General features: G+C 38.1%; 1 protein-coding gene across 2 annotated transcripts in view; it reads left to right on the top strand.

Moving 5' to 3' along the window:
• rufy2 (RUN and FYVE domain containing 2) overlaps nt 1-19,232 on the top strand; it is a 29,138-nt gene extending 9,906 nt beyond the window's left edge. For both annotated transcript variants that reach the window (XM_084718857.1, XM_084718848.1), the window contains 18 exons: nt 1,190-1,363; nt 1,532-1,649; nt 2,941-3,042; nt 3,436-3,559; nt 4,662-4,726; nt 4,837-4,902; nt 6,697-6,766; nt 6,997-7,098; nt 7,301-7,417; nt 7,499-7,591; nt 8,770-8,844; nt 8,937-9,034; nt 15,803-15,922; nt 16,363-16,492; nt 16,656-16,750; nt 17,535-17,583; nt 17,827-17,907; nt 17,994-19,232. In XM_084718857.1, coding sequence (XP_084574983.1) covers nt 1,190-1,363; nt 1,532-1,649; nt 2,941-3,042; nt 3,436-3,559; nt 4,662-4,726; nt 4,837-4,902; nt 6,697-6,766; nt 6,997-7,098; nt 7,301-7,417; nt 7,499-7,591; nt 8,770-8,844; nt 8,937-9,034; nt 15,803-15,922; nt 16,363-16,492; nt 16,656-16,750; nt 17,535-17,583; nt 17,827-17,907; nt 17,994-18,137 — 1,823 coding nt within the window. In that variant the 3' untranslated portion in view covers nt 18,138-19,232. The remainder of the gene's footprint in view (nt 1-1,189; nt 1,364-1,531; nt 1,650-2,940; nt 3,043-3,435; nt 3,560-4,661; nt 4,727-4,836; nt 4,903-6,696; nt 6,767-6,996; nt 7,099-7,300; nt 7,418-7,498; nt 7,592-8,769; nt 8,845-8,936; nt 9,035-15,802; nt 15,923-16,362; nt 16,493-16,655; nt 16,751-17,534; nt 17,584-17,826; nt 17,908-17,993) is intronic.
• Nucleotides 19,233-19,695: the final 463 nt, after the last annotated feature.

Here is a 19,695-nt window from a genome sequence, read left to right as displayed (position 1 = left end):
GAAAATTTGACAGAACATTGAGGGCATAAAATTTTAGACTTTTCGTAAAGATTATTATAACATGGCTATGACATGACAAGAGATAATCAACCGGAGCCAATGAAATGAGAGATGATAAGAAGACATCACTGCGAGTAAATGAGAGGAGGTGAGGCTATGTGAGCACTGCAGTGGTGTGTGTGTTAATTTCCTGCTGGAGAGAAATATTCGGCATCGATATTTATCAATGTTTTAATATTTTTGGCAACACTTCTTTGGTTACAGATTTATTATTGACATTCCGATCTGTTCTAGTGGACTTTTCTTTCCCTTGTTGAATCTGTTGCTATGTGTGACTACACTGATGTGACACAGAAATGCTAATGTGCATTGCGTGTTAAGAGTGAATTCTGCCTCCACAGCACTTACATTTACTGTCTCTTCCTGTAGTAAGTATGCTCTTGGTAATGACCAGTTGTAAGACATTAACCTGGCTTACTCATTTGTCTTTCACTCAGAAGGAACCTTACAAACATGCTTAGTTTTCTGATTATATTTGGAGTAGTGTTGTTCTGTAATTTCTCATTTTGGTACAATACTTTGAAAAAAAAAAAGATATTCAATACCAATTTCGATAGCTCATTGAAAAATTGACTCAACATTGTGGGCATAAAAGTTTAGATTTTTATTAAAAGATAAATATAACAAATCTATAACATGACAGCGGATATAGAAAATAAGACAAGTGATGAAAAGAACACAGAACTGTCAGTGAGAGAAGTGCAGGACTGTGGGCAGAGAGCAAGAAAGTGCAGCTGGTACCGCAGTATTGATATTGTGAAAAATGAGTTCTGAAAGTGTTTCAAATATCAAAAGAGTCATTCATAAAATGTGATTAAATACTGTGTTTTTTATTGTGCAGCCCAATGCAGTTGTATTGTCGCTTTAATTTTACACTGTCTGTATACAACCTGTGCTGTTTTCAAGTACACAAATTAAAGTCAGCATGGTAATGTTAAAATGATACAATTATCACACATCATTTATTTGAAAAATGTAATCAGTTCTATTAATTTCAGTCTCAATAAAAATATACCATGTTTAAAAAATATCGATAATTTGCAGACATTATTGTGCAACCATCCTTTAAATCCTGATGTAGGTATTTTAAGCATGTCTTTAATGCTGGTGTGTGGTTTTTGGCCTGCAGCCCTGCGGGACCCCATGGCCATGGAGCGAGCCAACTTGCTGAACATGGCCAAACTGAGTATCAAAGGGCTGATCGAGTCAGCTCTGAGCTTTGGACGGACACTGGACTCGGACTATCCACCTCTCCAGCAGTTCTTTGTCGTTATGGAGCACTGCCTCAAACACGGCCTCAGAGGTAAGTCTGAAATGGTGTCAGTGTGGGTGTTGTGTGGTTATATCCTGGCTTACTAAAATTAGCTACACGGTTTTGTTTGTGTGATGCCTCTCTCATAAGAGGTGCCATAACTAGATTTTCATACACCAGTGTCTAAGTCTTCTTCCTGTTTCTCTCTTCTCTCTCCAGTGAAGAAGTCCTTTCTGGGCTTTAACAAGTCTCTGTGGGGTCCTCTGGAGCTGGTGGAGAAACTGTGTCCTGAAGCAGCAGAGATCTCAGCCTCTGTACGAGACCTGCCTGGACTCAAGTAAGGAGTACATTTATGTACAAACACATGCATGTATGCCAACAACATGCTGGAGGAGCATGAGCCACGACACAACCACACACACACACACACACACACACACACACACACACACACATGTAGCGGTAACATGAGACTGTGACGTGAGCCAGAGTGGGGAAATACCTGAGTGTGACTTACTTTCACTTCACATTTCCTCTCACCTCTCCCTTATCAATATCTCTCTACTGCTTTGTCTCTTTGTAACTGTTAGGACAGATGTAGACACATTTTCCAAAGATGTGTCAAGGAGGTAGAGTTAGCCACGAGTGTTGATAGTGCCCAGTGTAGGAGGTAAAATATTAACTTCAAACACCTACTTCAGTATTCAAGTAGTGTCCTCTAGTGGCTATAGTAACCAGGCTCCTGCTCGCTGTCATTGATGCACATGATTTCCATGTCATGCTTTACACTTTGTTATTCAGTTATTAGTCACTATATAGCAGAGCTTTCAGGCAGGAAATCAAGTGAGTGATATTCAGGTCTTGTCTGATGCAGCAAAATGGGGAACAGATGTGTTGTTTGAGATGGAGAACAGAGTCTGTTTCCTTTGGTGGTGCTGAGTCAGACCAACAGACACATAGCAGAGTAGTATGTTTGCAACAGCAAGTACAGATCAAAAGGTCAGACACAGGCCAGTGCAAATGTTTTTTTCTCAACGATAATTTTATGTAATAAAAATGACATAGGCAAAATGAAACATGTGTGTATAGTCAGATAAGAGTCTTAAAAGGAGGAACAAATAATTAGGTGAGCACATGTAGACTAAAAAAGAACTGAACAAGATCTAAAAAACTAAAACAACAACAAAAAAGGCATATCTTAAGATGTCCCAGTGCCACCAGCCTTACACTGGGTTTAGACAGGAGGTGGAAGCACCACTAAGCGCTACCCACCTCTTTGCAGCGCCCATGTTAACCTATTAGGCTGTTCAGTCAGGACATGGCACAATGTGTAGCTCTGGCATGCTCGCAGTCTACAGCAATCATTTGTTCCCCCCACACAATGAAATTTCAAAATCTGCTGATCTGCCATGGTTATTAGAAATTAGATACTTATTCCACATGCACTCGCAAAAAAGAGCAGAGGACCAGAATTAGTTGTTGATCATGCTTCTGCCTCCAGTCTGAACTTGGCATTAGACCTTCAAAACTTCCTGAAAATATAATCCTATCACTTGTGTGTCTGTGTATGTGTGTGTGTCTGTGTGCGTGCGTGTGCATGTGTGCGTGCGTGTGTGTTTGTGTTCCAGGACTCCATTAGGCAGAGCCAGAGCTTGGTTGCGTCTGGCTCTTATGCAGAAGCGGCTGGCTGACTACCTACGACTCCTCATCACCAGAAAAGACCTACTTAGGTACACACACAGATGTAGACATGGAAACCTTACCTTATAAAATTTACCTTTTGAAAACTAATATAACTTTGCCTATGAAAACTGAATTGTTGATGATTTTTGATCACCTAATCAGGCTGTTATCCCATCCCCAAGTCATATGTACAAGTTTTATAGTATCAGTGAATAAATATATAGAATTCAGCATTTTAATGAGAAGTATGTGCACAAATCCAGTAGTTACCATTACTGTAAATAACATGAATATAATTTGATTAAAAGAAGCTTGTACTAATACATTAACAGTGACAACACCACAGGACAAAAATGTTAAAAAAAAACAAAAAACACTCACTTTTAGTTGTACTGGAGTCCTCATCAGTGTTTGAGAATCTCTTGTATCTTCCTCTGCAGTGATTTCTATGAGAATTCAGCACTGATGCTGGAGGAGGAAGGGGCAGTGATTGTGGGCCTGCTGGTAGGCCTGAATGTCATTGATGCTAACCTGTGTGTCAAAGGCGAGGATCTGGACTCTCAGGTAACCACTGCAACAGAGGCTGTATTTAGACCACCACAAGCACACACATTTACACCAGACCTGAAAATCTAATTTTAATGTGGTTGAGCTATCTCCACTTCCTGTACCTGCTGCCTACTGGTTCACTAACTGACATGAACCGGTTTCTCTTTAGTGACTCTAGTTTGGGGAAGCAAAAATGCAGACAAGAGTCATCCGTTTCGTTATCTTAACATTAGGCAGATGGAGAGGAGATAACGTAGTGTCATGTTTCTACTACGTGGGTGGTGACTTTGCCCTGGGTGCAAACACATCTTCTCACCGACTAACACCCTGTACAGAATGTGTTCACACCTGACTGTTACTGAGATACTTTTAACGTGGTGGAATTGTGTTGACCACAAGGTGAGCCATAACACAGATTACCACATACAGATTTTAGAGGTACTGTCAGGTGAGCGAGGCCTGATTCCATCCCTGAAACTAAGATGCTAAAATAAAAGAAGAAAACAGAGGCACAAAACTTAGGATCCCCATGGAGTGTTTGGTCGCTACCTTTTAGGCCTGCAACGAACCATTACTTTCATTATTGACTTATAGATTAATACGTTTTTTGATCATGTCAAACAGTAGTGAAAAAATACCCAACAACAACTTCCAATACCACAACTTCTCAGATCCCAAAGTGATATTCTCAAGTGCCTTGTTTTGCTTGACTAAAAGTCCAAAACCCAAAGATATTCCTTTTACAATTATATAAAACAGAAAATTCAACTACCTAAACAGTAGCTTTGCAGTAACAACTCTTAAAAGTCTATTTAGATTTTATCTCCAGGGTAAACTATGGTAGTTTCTTTGCATTTTTGTGGCAAACAAGCAAATAAGTGCCATTATTAATGGCAGACACACAGTTATAATTTTGTTTGCTTTGTAAGAGTTTAACCAAACGTGTAACCATGTAATAAGTAAACATCCATAATTACTTTTTCACGCTGACACACAGTAACAACATGGCAAAGTGCGTCCAGCACTTAAAACATGACTTGTTTCATCAAATTACTGGTTATGCAATCACTGCTTTTCAGAATGGATTCTTCTTGACTGATATTTTTTATTTTTTTAGGTTGGGGTGATTGACTTCTCCATGTACTTGAAGAATGACATTGATGATTACAGGAGTGAAGAGAGGTATGCTCCTCTTATTGTCCCCCGACTTTATTTAATACATTGGGTCTCTTTAGCCCACTTAATCAAATCTAATGCAGAGCTCTGTTTTGTGTCTGTTTCCATGGTAACAGGAATAGCCAGATAGCATCCATCTTGGATCAGAAGAACTATGTAGAGGAACTGAACCGACAGCTCAAGTAAGACATTTGTTTTTAATTGGAAACAGAGCTGTCTGCACATTTTTCCTGGAGATAATAGATTTATGTGCTTCAAGGAAATTTCAAAGTATTGAAGTCCTGTGTTTAAAATTCTGCATATTTTAGGTGGCTGATTGAGACAGGTGGTCATTCTACTTTATTTCTTCACATTTTGCTCTTCATCTGTTGAATGTCTAATGTTTGTCGGGTGTTATGATGCCTTCATTTAAAGGCAGAAGACTGAATGACTGGCTGCATGTTAAAATAGATGCAGTGTATAGTCAGTTCAGTAAACAACAGTTAGCTTGTTCAGAAGTGTAGGCCTGCTCCATATCTCCATCTGTCTCTACAGATGACTCATTAGAGCACAGATTTTCGTTTTTCTCACAAACTTAGTGTCTCAGTTTCAGTTAATATGCTTGTAAGCTAAGCTTACCATGCCATTACTATATTAATGCTGTGATTATTAAAAGTCAGTTCAGGTCTGTCAGGCTGGTGAAACAGTTCAGTCCTTTAAACCTGTGAATAAACACAATAACAGCTCTTATAAGTCACTAGGGCAGGGTATCATTTCTAAAATTGTGACCCCAGTACCAATACCAGTACCCTCTAAGTGATACCATTATTAAAAGAGAATTTCATTTAATACCCCTCATGTGAATTGAAGTAGAGTTGGGTGATATGTTAAAATTTTCCAAATGATCATTATCAGCCCATCCATCGGCGATTGGTGATATCTTTGTTCCTACCTCCTCCCGTCCTCTCGTCCTCTTGGGTCTCAGTTGGGAGATGTGTGCAAGTGGCGAATTTAGTATGTTACGCATACTACGTACATTCACTACATCCAATTGACAAAATAAACTTACAAACTGTCTAGAAATTACATGTTCTCACACTTATTTTTCATTTTAAATGGAGAAATATAACTGTACATCTTCTGAATTGAGGTATATCTCTTTTACCGAACAACCATAATTGGCTCATTAACTCCTCGGAAAACACACTTAATTCAAACTCCACAGAAAAATATGTAGACTCACCAAAATCGTCTCGACACTCGCCTCAGCACACTCATGGTCAGCTAAGTAGATGTGTACTGCGCTGCTGGATGAGAGCATGGTGCAGAGCAGAGGCTGTCACTCTGCAGACTATTACCTTAGCAGAATAAAATGACAAATATCGCCCTAAAAATCGGGGAATAAAGCAATTAGCGATGGATTCAGCCCATCGTCGATAGACGATATATTCGTCCAATTGCCCAACCCTAAATGGAAGCATTCCTGAAATAATCGTTCCACATTTCATGCATTTATTTTTTATCAGAAGGTGCAGGTGTGTAGTAAAGCAATACTGCACTACATTTTTGTGGTATCTTAGTATGCTGAACTGGCAACTCTTTCAAAATATGCCATGCTGAACTTCACCACACAACAGACATTATGGGATGTAGGCGCTGCTGTAGTGGGTCAATCACATATTGCATTAAATTGAAGAATGCTTGTGGCAAGCAGAACCATACAGATTCGTTTTTTCTGGATCTGGGCACAAAAAGAATTGGTTGTTTTGATACTAGTTTTGATACTGCTTGTTCCTAGATTGTTTCATTCAATACCTTAAAAGTATTGAATACTGACACCCAACCCTATAAGTCACAGTTCTTCACATAACAGTGTCAAATCAAAAGAAGTCAGAACTGTTTGAGATACACATTTTAACACCTATGACATCAGTTGTGAATAGTAACTAAATAAAGTTGATTATAATTTCTGTGTTTGTGTGTGTTTGTATGTCTAGCTCCACAGTACAAGGTCTTCAGGGCAGAGTGGACTCTTTAGAGAAGTCCAACTCTAAACTCATAGAGGAGGTGAGACCCACACTGAAAGTCAGTATTAAAAGGTTATAATTGTTTTGAATTTGCCTGCTTTGTCTGTTTCATGTACAGACAAATGTCTGTTAAATGTTAATCATAGAATCTGATATGATAATTTAGCCAAATATATTCAGTTGAAATCACGGTGTCAGTGTCACAGTGTAAACAGCATTAATGTCAAACAATCTTGGCGATCAGCTGAATTGTTCTGTTTGTGTGTGCAGTTAGCCATAGCCAAGAACAACATCATCAAACTGCAGGAAGAAAACCAGCAGCTGAGGAGTGAAAACAGCCTAATTCTGCTGAAGGCACAACAACAATTAGAGGTACACTGTCACACGTGCACATTTGTATTTGTGCTTGTTGTATTTGCTCTTTTGTTAAAGCTTTTGCTGCAGCTAAAACTGAAACTGAATCTGTAGATCTAGCCCTTATATTCCAACAGTTTTTACTGTCTCTAATTACCAACTGGGGAAACTGGAGTATGATTTGGCTGATGTGTTCTTTCCATTGATGTTATTCATCTAGGTTACCCAAGGCGATGTATCAGTGGAGAGAGATACATACAAACAGTCGCGTCAGGGTTTGGATGAGATGTACAATGAGGCCCGAAGGCAACTGAAGGAGGAGTGTCAGCTCAGACAGGTCAGACTGTGACTGCTTGTGTGGTTGCATAATATACTTGGTGATCTATATTTTATATAGATGTATGTTGATTATTTTTAGGATGTGGAGAATGAGTTGGTAGTCCAGGTGTCAATGAAACAGGAAATGGAACTGGCTATGAAACTTCTGGAGAAAGATATTCATGAAAAACAGGTCAGCATACATTTTCTGTCTTCCTTTTTGGCCACTGATTTATTTACACAAGAGTTCAAGAGCTGAAATCAAAGGCATGAAGATTCAGCAATGCACTAACAGACATGGGTTAATATAGGACTGCCCAGTCAGTAATTTCATAGAGATACATACAGACATAAACAGTTGGGATCGTCATTTTAAGCCAAACTGCTATTTGATGTTCACTGGGCACTATTCAAGGATTATTCAAAGACATTAACATGAAACTGGCAGACAATAACACAAGTTATGGGCTAGAATGAAATTTTGAAACGAGGACTCTGCGGTTGTAGCATTGTCATCAGAAAAGCAAGTATTTTCAGCTTAGCATGTTTCTTTAATCTCTGATGATATATCATGGTCATCTTCAGATTTCTTACAGTAAAAATATTACAGATTTCTCCTTTAAAATGAAGATCATAAGAATAATGTGGTTGCTCTTCAGACAGAGTCATCACAATGAGGGAGTGCATGAAAACAAGCCCTTTGGGGGCCACAAACAAAAATATAGCACCTACCTGTACTGGCTCCTGTGGAGCAGTAGTTCTTTGCCAGCTCTTGTGCCTGTCTCTCTGGCAGCACTGCCAGTGTCAGGCCTCTCACCACAAACATGTGAAGTATGCTACATAAACACCACCAGCTGACATTTGTAGCCAAGCTGTGAGATACAGCACCTGCCATGGCAGCAGCATCAGCGTAGCTTTGTAGGGACATCACCAACAACATCAGGTGAATCAGCCGTCAGACTGCAGAGAAATGTCAGCATCATCATCAGGGCTGCGGGGCGTGTGACATGGGAGTATTTGTATCATACAGTTTGCTCTAAATATATTTCAGCTCACTTACAGGTACTGTAGCTCCAAGTCATATTCATGTGTACACAGTATATCACATTTCAACCTAAACTGGACACTAATTATCATATAACTATAAATATAATGTGCATGTTGTCCTGAGTTTTATTTTGTACAAACCCCCAGTGGATACATGATTAAGTGGATGAAGATACACAATAAACAGAACATAAATTACTGAATTAATAATGACTGGATGAATGAAAAAAATAATAAAAAAGCACTTGCTAAATTATAGTGAAACTGCTGTAGGAAACTAGAAGCAGACACATGACACGAGTCACGTGAGTTATTTATCAACAGGACACACTGATCGGACTGAGACATCAACTGGATGAAGTCAAAGCCATCAATGTAGAAATGTACCAGAAGATGCAGGTACAAACCCACACATACTCGTTTATCACATACAGTACATGTACTGTTATTGTTGCTACTACTTGAGACAGCTGGTGATTCTCATTTGTTAGTCATCTGATGACGAGATGAAGAAGAAGAACAATATGATCAGTCGGCTGGAGGAGAAGACCAATCAGATCACTGCCACCATGAAGCAGCTGGAGCAAAGGTGAGAAACACTGCCTGTGACACAGCACACACTAACCAAAACAGGAAAATCACTTTGTCCCATGTGTCTCTTCAGTCCTCCTTTCAGTCTAAGCCAGGTTCTCTGCTGCTCTGTTAAAATATCTGAAGTGCAGTCTTACTTTGATTTGTTGAAAACATACATTATCCCCATTCTTCAAAGTAAATTTGACGTCCTCAACATGCTTTTAATAGCTTTTTTTCTAGATCAGATGTTCTATTAAAAAAGTATGCTATTTTATGTTATTTATAATAATTACTTAAAATATGTTATATTATTATTATCAATATGTATTATGAGTTCTGTGTGGATTAGTTTGAAGCTACACTGAGAAGAGCTGGAGAAAGCATTGGGAAAATGATTTGAGTTTCTTCCTCATCACTGTTTCAGGGTTTCCCCTAGGAATCAATTAGGAGGTGTTAATATTTGTCTCATCTTAATGTCCTTATTTCTCTTTTTTGGGTCCTTTAAACACAAATGTTGAACAGTTTAAAACCTCATGAACAGAAGGGATATTGGTTAGGTTTTCACCTGATACTGCAAGATGTGATGATTAATAAGTCTCTGTTATCAGCTGACCTAAATCCCAATTTTGTGATCTATTTAGTTAATATAAGGCAGTCTGAACAATAGCTGCACTAATCAAATGTTATAATAATGATAATAATAATTATTATTATAATAATACCTTTATTTATATAGCAGCAAAGTGCTTTATAGTGTGACATTAAAAACAACATAGGTAAAAAACAAGACATAAATTTATAAAATCATCATAATACATAAAATCAGACTGAAAAATTAAAAACACCAGTATAGCATTAAAAAGACATAATACAGAATAACAAAAAAGGGGAAAGAATAAATAAATGAAATATTTTTTTAGTAATATATAAGATCTAAAAAATTGGCAGATAATTGGAGGTAGTAAAAATGGCAGACCAGGGTAGAAATGTATTACAGTGACTAAAAGCTTGCCTGATCAAGTAGGTTTTCAGTCGAGTTTTAAAAGTGCCAACAGACCTCGCATGTCTGAGGTAACTGGGCAGAGTCCTCCAGAGTGTTGGAGGATAGTAGCTAAAAGCGGTTTCCCCGCTTGTATATATGGCCTCTTTTATGTAAAATGGCTCCTCCTCTTTTCCCTAAAGTTTTTAAGGTTTTATTTAATAAAAGTGATTAATGATGTTAAGGATGGTATGAATTGAGTGGAGATGGTCCACAACTTTTTTTTATGAAAAGGCAAATAGATACACTAAAAATATTTGCATGTTGAAATACACTGTCCAAAGTTGGAGCAAAAGGACATTGTTATTGTCTAGAGAAAACAAAAAAAAAACTGATAAAACTGTCATGCATTAGCTGTGAATTGTTTTGCATTATTCAATGTGCTCCTTGATACATAAGTTGCCAAAATATACCTTTTACACAGCAGCCATATTGATATGAAATAGTAGGGCTAAGTCAGCTGTTTTAGCTGAATGGAATAGTAGCATAATTGGTATAATTTGATAACACCTGTGTTTACACTACTATTTCATGTCTAAATATCTGCAATAAAAAGGTCCGTTTGAGATACAAAACTTTACTTATCAGAGACAATATGGGTCTGTGTTTACCGTAAAGATTCAATTTTAGAATTTATTTTTTGGGGTGCCTCACATAAAGACCACCTTCCCTAATATAATAACATGAAAAAATTGAATACATTTCTATGAAATACAATATTAACCTTCAGGGAAAAAGAGCAGTGGCACTGTTTCACACAACAAATGCCAAACTTTATATTGAATGCCATTGTTTAGGCCTGGGGTGCCTGAACTTTGTCCCTTGGAGAGCCAAAACTACGTCACACACGTCACAAGTGTCACTGCCTGCCATGCTCAGATTATGAAATGAAATGAAATATTTAGAGAGCCTATGTATTTAAAGAGAATTTTACCTGTCAAAAATAAAACGGCATAAACAATCATTTATATCATATTTTTTAATATTGTGTAATCTATATTATAATTTATATTTTCAGTTATTTTCAGTTTCTCATCACTAGAAACATCTGGCAGGTCAAATAGAACCTTATGGTGGGCCAAACATGGCCTGCAGGCCCCAGTTTGGACAGCCCTAATTTAGGCCATCATGTTCAAACTAAATTAGTTACAAGATAAGTTACATCTGGAACAATTTCCATGGGGAAACCCTGCAATCTTTAGTTTAAGTTTATCATGTCTAATGAACAACACTGATGATATTTTCATGCATGCTAAGTTCTCTGTTCACTACTGTGCCACAATCAGTGTATTTTGCTCCAAATCTGTATCAGTCATTATGAGACCTGCTGGATCATTGATGCCTTACAATCCCTCCTCACCCCATCCTTTACCAGTCAACACGGTCCATCCCTCCCCTCCCTTTTCCCATTGGTTTAAATCTGTTCCATCCTATTTGTGATTGGTTATGAATGTTTTTTGCTGCTCTAAAGGTTTCCTTAGGCTAGTAGGAAACATACCCTGTTTACATGTGTTATTTTCAGTCAGTGTTGTTGTAGCTGAAAAAATATAATAAAGTTAAAACACATATATATATGTGTGTGTGTTTTAACACATATATGTGTGTATATACATACACACATATATACACACATGTATATATATATATGTATTATGTATGTATTATGTATGTGTGTATATATATATATATATATATATATATATATATATATATATATATATATGCTCATTAGAGATAAATGTTCCCCTCAACCTTGTTGTCTACTATAGAGAGATGAAAATAGTGATAACTACTGTAGGTGTAGGTAGGTGAATGTAGAACGTGCATTTCAGTCTTAAATCTCTCATGTTGATAGTATAGGTCTGTGCACACTTCACCTGAAATTCCAGTTTTTGTCTGCTCTAGTTGTATTCATCAATCTGTCCACATTACTTTTGTCCCCACCTCTTCTCATTACTCATACGCTTACTATGGAGGGAAATATATCCAAATGGAAGAAATCTGTTGACAGTGTGAATGTGGCGGCCTGTAATCAGATTTCTGTTTTAATATTTTTTATTTACACTTGCTGCTCCGCCGTGATGTGAAAGTCACTTAAAGTGTTCAGTGTAACTGGGGCCACTTAGAATACTGATATATTGACATCCTTTCTTCCTTCCTTCCTTCCTTCCTTTCTTTCCTCCTTCTTTCCTCCCGTCTGTTCGTCTCTTTTATACCATCCAATCATCCATCCATCCATTTTGCTCCCTTGAAACCTCCACGTGTCATTTTTCCCCCCTGATTTTATCCCTGCTCCTCTGTGCAGTGATAAGGATCTGCTCAGCCAGACCAGAACGCTTGCTATGTCATTTGTTAAGTGTGCGAGCACAGACACAGAGCACCAGTACAAGCTAGTTAAGGACATCTCCTTCTGAGGACAAACCATGCACACATGCACACACATGCAGGCAAACAATTGCTTATTACTCAGTGAAAAAATGGACTTAACTTAAAGGAACATTCCTGTTTATGGAACTGTTTTTTGCACACAATATTCAAATGGTTTTTATGTGCTGAGAGTAGCCACAGAGTCGGGTGAAACTGGGCTGCGTGGTTTGGTGCTTTAGTTACTGAAACATGATCATCATCAGCAGAGTGCTGGGATTCACAGAGACCACTGCAACATGTTTCATGATCTTTAGTTCAGTCCTCCTCAGACAACCTTGCATTATGCTTCTTCTGAATGTCCTGGTTTAGCTGGTCAGAGATCTGTCTGCATATTACATAAGTTGATAGCTACTGAAGAAACAATTTGAATTAATCATACACTACTTTATCTATTCACTCACACACACACAAATACATGTGATACTACTTCTATTCTTCCTGTCTCCAGTAGTCAGTTTATATGCAGTAACACTGACAGTAACATAGTGACTGTTTGGGCTCTCAGATGTAATCAAAGGGCCGTCATTATTGTTCACATTGAGTTAGAATGAGTATAGTGGGCTTTCCCGCTTGTATCACAACTACTGAGTGGTTTTATTTGGCAACACGCAGAGCCACTAGTAAACACAGTTGAGTCATTAGCATTTAGGGACTGTACGAAAATTATTGGCGTGAGAAGGAGGACTAAACATGCTACTTAACTTTTTAAAAAAGTAAAAAGCCCTTTCAAGCATTATAAATACAACCTGATTTGGATGCTTTGTAAAAAAAAAAAAAAAAAGAAAAAGTAAATAAAAACAGAATGCAACGATTTGCAGATCCTTCAAACTGATAAACTTGTGGGGTTTTTTTTGTAAATATATGCTCATAATGAATAATAATGCGCAGAAGCGCAAAATACGACAGCAGGGGCACTTGACTGTTGAACATCTGAAATCATATCAAGTAAGCATGGGAAAGAATTTCACTTTGAAAACCTCAACCGTGTTCTCAGTTACAAAATGCTTACTGAGTTTTATTTAAAAAAAAAAAAGATGATCTATCACAGTAAATGTGCCCCCATCTCAACTTTTGTTGAACATGTTGCAGGCATCAAATTCAGAAAAAGTCTATATTTACAAAAAAAACAACAAAGTTGATCAGTTTGAACATCAAATATCTTGGGTTTGTACTGTATTCAGCTGAATATAAGTTGAAAAGTTTAGAAAATCATTGCATCCTGTTTTTATTTAGGTTTTACACAGTGTCCCTACTTCTTTGGATGCTTCGCTTGATCAAGAGACAAATTGCAACACCCTCCCCATAATATTAAGAAATGTTTGATTAGTCCAATTAATTTTTTAATTAATTAATTTTTAATTTCAATCATTTTCACAAAGCTATCAAATTGCACAATGGAGTTGGAAAAAGCAGCTACCAAAACAATGGCAAACAGAACAAAATGACAGGCCATTATTTATTTTTGAACCAAAAGCTGTCACTGTCACGGTATTTGACACATTTTACTTTACAGTAGTTCTGATTTTTGATGATGCAGAATACAGTGAAGTTGGGACCTGCTACGGCATAGTGACAAATGACATGCTCCCCGGAGAGATAATCAGTAATTTTTGTACAGTCCCTGAATGGCATCCATGTTGGCTCTGCAGAGATTGTTGTGTAACTTGTGATTCTGTGCTTGGCTGTCTCTTTTATTACTCTTATTACAGCCGACACTGTTCAGGTCTGAAGCATGAGCAGGAACATGAAAACTATCACACAACCTAGACAAATGGTTTCTACGGCTGCTTAGCTGCATTTCATCACAGTCAGTCAGCAGTGTTCACTACAGATGTTTAGTCAGACAGGAGTTCACTCGTGCAGCCTCCTGCTTTTAATTTGTTGCCAGTTTGCTCTGCATGTGCTGCTGCACCTCCTGACCTGCTTCTGACTGGCTGTGATGACCCTGGCTGTGTCTGAAATCAGTCCCTTTTTCACCAATGACTCACAAATTTCTTTGTAATACACACTCAGTGGTTTATTGTAGTGAGCAGTTATGTGAGATTTTGGACACTTGTGAACCATGACTTTGCTGGATTGTTAGCAGAAGGTAGTGTACATGTAGTACTTTTTATGTTTCATGTCTGGAATTTTTGAGAGCACATTTTAGTGGACACACTCAGAATTAAGACACTCATATAGTGAAAACGGAGTAATTTCGGACACAGCCAGTCTCCTTCTTGCTCTTCATCCTCCTGAAGATTCACCTTAACTAAAAACTTTAAGGTAGTAAGTTTTAGCAGATGTAAATAGCTCAACGGGACCAGCAGCTTTCGCTCAATTCATGTGCTTCTTTGCTTCTGCAGAACTGACAGAACTGAGCCAAGTGTAAAGAATTGTAGTTGCACAGCTGTAAACCTCTGGAGCTTCCGCCAAGGGAACGTGAATGTGTTGTTGTGTCTCGTCTTGGCATATTTATTGACTTTTGTGATAGATCAGGAAGTAGTCATTCTACCTATTCTAACTCTGTGTTTGTAGTACTGTAACTCCTCTCAGTTTGTAGAAGAATTATCACTCAGTACAACTGTGGAAAACTCACAACTACTGTCTTTTACCACCGTGATCAATAAAGTTAGATGTTTTGAAAGTATTGGATGTGGTTTGAGTTTTTGGCCACATTTGGAGTGCTCTAAACAGATGGACACTGGAACATTTATTATGTGATTTTAAGGAGTAAGCTGCCATAAATCAGGGTGTTGTTGGATTATCCTCCTCATTGTCCAAGTATTTTAGATGGTTCAACAAGATCTAAAACTTCATTAAAATCCTCATGTCCTGATGCTATTTAAGTTTCCTCCCCAAGTTAAATAAACAGTGAAATTGGCATATTTTCAAACTCTGCTGTGAAAATGTAGTGATGCTGCACTATGTCTGAGTGCACTAACATGCTGCATTCAGTTAGCTTTCCTCTTTTTTTCTTGTCCATTCAGTTGCTTTGGTGAAGTTTTCCCTAATTTATTTGTCATTCATCTTTACTTTGACTCATCACCCCTCTGTATTCCTTACTGTTCTGTTTTTTTCAACCCTCACTGCGCTCTTTTCGGTTTTACCCTCTGGTGTTGTAACACTGCAAATTGCAACACCATTCTTTATTCCTTCATTTATCCTTAACCGCTCATCCTTCATGTTTCCACCCAGAAATATTAGTCCCCAACCTCCCTCCTTACCCATCATTTTCCTTTTGGTATTCCCGTGTTCTTTTCTCCCTTCTCCTGCCATCCTCCCACCCAGTTTTTTCTCTCCATGGTCCTGAGTTTGTCCCTGGTTATAATGGTGCAGATTACAGGACGCAGAGAGGCACCGCACCATGGCGGAGGAGGGAACCAGACGCTTCAAGTTGGACTTTGCCAACAAGGCCGACAGCCTGCAGCGGCAGATCGAAAACAAAGAAAGACAACTGTAAGCAAATCCCCTCTGAAGACAAATTGACGAGTAGAGTTGTGCACACACATACTGTATGTGAACACTTGCTCTAGAGAAAAGCTGTGGAGCTCAGAGAGAGACACAATATACTGTTTACACCATAAGCTTTGCAGCATGGTAAACCAGCGTTTGGTGTTAATGCTTGTCTGCCTTCCACTGAAACTGACATAATGCTAATTCATGAACTAGCACCATTAAATCACATAACAGTTTAAAGCATTCCACATCTTCCTCATTAAACTTGATTTACTTAATTTCTCTGGAAACACCAGACCTCCCCCGACACAGTTCTTGTTAAATTGAAAATCCAAGACAAAAATTTGCAAACCATTGTGCTCTAATGTAATCTGATATTCAGTGTAAGCCTTTCTCTGTCTCTGTTTGTCATCTTTATTGTTGTATGTGCATGTCTGCAGCCAGCAGCTGGAGACGGACCTGAAGATAGAGAGGGAGTGGAGGCAGACGTTACAAAATGATCTAGACAGAGAGAGGGACACGGTGGCTCAGCTCAGCACAGAGGCTCTGCAGATCAATGGACTAAAAAAGGTAAAAAGTTGGAGAGACAGAAATGTATCATATATGTGATATTGTACATTATGTTTTATTACATGTGCAAAGCTTTGGGTGTGTTTGACCCAGTATTTGCAGAATGTTAAGTAATTTGATCACATCCATGTCCTCTGTCGTCTGTTTTTTATTGTTTTTCCAGGAGTTCCATCGTCTGCAGGATGAAAACATTCAGCTGAAGACCATCTGTGAGGACCAAGAACAAGCTCTTGAGGAACTAGGCTCCAAATTAAGCGAGTATGTATGCTTTTATTAAAAATGTCTAAACCAAGACATGAAATGATCAAATCATTGTGCTTCATACAGTTGTTTTTATCATCATATGAATTTCAGGTTGAAGAAAAACCTTTTAGGTCATTTACATCAAACCATGGCTAATTTACATTCTTACAAATAAGTAGAGTTTATAGTTCTTGAGTAAATGAAACACGCTAGCTTTTGAAGCCTCCTAAATGAAACCAAGAACCTCTTCATCTTTTTGAAAACTGTTTTTTAATAATTTAGTTAGATGTCAAGTTGACAAAAAGAGGTTGATGACTTGTGATGATTTATTTTATTTATTTCCTTACCTAGCACTAGGGTGAGTGACATAGCTGGAAAAAGTTAAATGTTTCATTTCAGTCCATATTGATAATTGTTAATCATTTTTAAATAAAGACTGGGAGAAAAAATGTTGAATGTAACCACTTTATTTATGAAAGCAAAAATAAACAGGTAATAGACTTAATAGACTTTTAAAGAAGTAGTTTTGTATTAACAGTTTTCTTCCTCAACAGTGTTTCTGTTGTTGTGTCACATGTTGGTGGTTCAGCTGAACAGCACACCTGATGTGATAGGGGGTGTATGAACCAGGGCAGATTTACTCTGAGCTTTCATGACGGTTTGCATTTAAGTGAAACTATTAAATATTTTATTGAACAATTTTCTTGTCGCTATTGATGAAGTGTCTATTGATGATACATATCATTATTGTTTTATTGCCTCAGTCTACCTAAAATTGTCTTATTCCTTTTGTCATCAGATCCAAAATGAAGATTGAGGACATCAAAGAAGCTAACAAAGCTCTTCAGGTAGAGTAACAGTCAGTTACAGAAATTAAAAAATAACATCTAAACCGTCTCCATCACATAGATGGTAGGTTTGGGAAGATAATAGTAAGAGAGCCTCAGAGAAGAACAAAGAAATAACAGGTACTGCATATGTCCTGCATCTTAGTTAACTGTTATTAGCAAAGCTGATTTTGGATGAGTTTGTAAAGTTTTTATAATATAAAGTTAGGATGAACCAGGATTTACTGTGCCATGCTGTTTCAGGGGGGTCAGGTTTGGTTGAAGGACAAGGAAGCGAGCCACTGCAAACTGTGTGAGAAGGAGTTCTCCATCTCAAGACGGAAGGTCAGTCATCAAATGACGAGAAATAAAAAGAGGCTCCATAAACCCAACACTATAATATTCACGAGGTTCTAACTGTCTTTCTGCAGCACCACTGTAGGAACTGTGGGGAGATCTTCTGCAACAGCTGCTCTGACAACGAGCTCCCTCTGCCCGCCTCACCAAAACCAGTCAGAGTCTGTGACACCTGCCATGCTCTCCTCCTGCAACGATGCTCCTCCAATCCAACATGATGGAGCCGCACCCTGCTGTCATGGCTGCTTCAAACAATCTGAGCTCTAAAGCCCCAACCCTTCAGTCTTCTGTAAGATCACTATCCCAACTCATCTCCACACAGTGTTTGCTGATAAAAATGGACCAGATGCATGAACATTTAGCACATTTAATTTGTCTTAATTTATAGTTCAGAAAAGTCCCTCAGAAACAAAATGAGGGATTCTGCATCTTTGTGACACATCTGTTCGACAGCACTTCTTTCTTTGCAGATGCTCTGCAGTATAAAACATTCAAACATCTTTTGTGATCAGACACAGAGGGCATTCAGTCCACTATAACATGTCTTACTTGATGAAGGAGCGAGGATCCTTACTCTGCTTTAATATCATAAATAATCATGGCTACAGGCAGTCAAATCATTTATCCTAAATATACATCAGTTATATGCATGATGCAAATCTAGTTATCAATGACCTTCACAGAGGAAGTCACTCAGAGAGGAACTGTCTTTTGCGTTCCCTTTGGGTCAGTCCGAGTGTTGCGCTGGCCAGGTTTAGAGAACACCAGACAGACTCTAAAAGGCACAACAGGTGTGAATAAACTGCACTGGCTGCTGTGATGCTGGTCAGGTCAGGTTTTTGTAAATTCCCCTCTAAACTTCATGTAGAGGAGAGAAAAAGGAGGAACAACGTAAGAGTGAACTGAAAGTGAAACTGCACTGTGATGAGCACTGCTGCAGCTAAATGCAGATGTTTTTCAGTCTGCATGTTGTACTGCATCATTATAATGTATGTATCAAGCCTCAATCTCTATACAGTAAGTGTATAGCCAAATGGAAGAGATTGTATAATTTGTACATACAGTATAGTGGCCTTGTTACTGTTGTTTACTCCAAAGCACCCTCCTTTGAGGTGAAGTGAAATGAACACAGAATGTAGGGTGGCATTTACACAGGCACAAAAGATCAAGTCAGTTCGACCGGTTAAATACGACTTGACTAGATTCTAAACTGAAATATAAACTGGATATATTTCTGTTTAGTTGGCTGTAAAAATATCAGGATTGTGCCACAAAATAAAACCATTTTCTGTTGCTGTTTTAATTGCAGTCACTTCACAGGAGCAAAGTGAATATATATTTTGCACTCATGACCTGTTCAGACAGAATCTGTACAGAATGAAAAAGGCTGATCTGTACTCAATATTTGATGTGCAATGCAACAAAGACTTTTTTGCAAACTTGTTCCAGGAATGTTCACTCGTTGCTCTGAGCAGATTTTGCTGTGCTGACACTATGACTAGACTACTTCCCCATGGGACTGTGGCTTTCAGAGGAACTGAAAGTATGTTTTTTATTTTTTGTTGGTGCCTTTTGTGCCTGTGCAAATGCAACAAACATTGCCTACTTGTGCTTCTCATGTTGCCAAAATGAGCCCAGTATTTCTACAGAGAAGATTTCTGTATAGAGCATCTAAAATAAAAGTATTTCAAAGTAGCAACACTAGCCTATACTAGCCAAGGACACAGCGTAGATTAAAGGCACATTTCACTGTTTGTTGGAGACACTAATGCAGTG

Source organism: Lutjanus erythropterus, chromosome 1 (genome assembly GCF_056507025.1).
Source record: "Lutjanus erythropterus isolate fLutEry1 chromosome 1, fLutEry1.hap2, whole genome shotgun sequence".
Taxonomy (NCBI): Eukaryota; Metazoa; Chordata; class Actinopteri; order Lutjaniformes; family Lutjanidae; genus Lutjanus; species Lutjanus erythropterus.
Note: the sequence above shows the minus strand (reverse complement) of the source record. Positions and strands in the feature narration are given on the sequence as shown.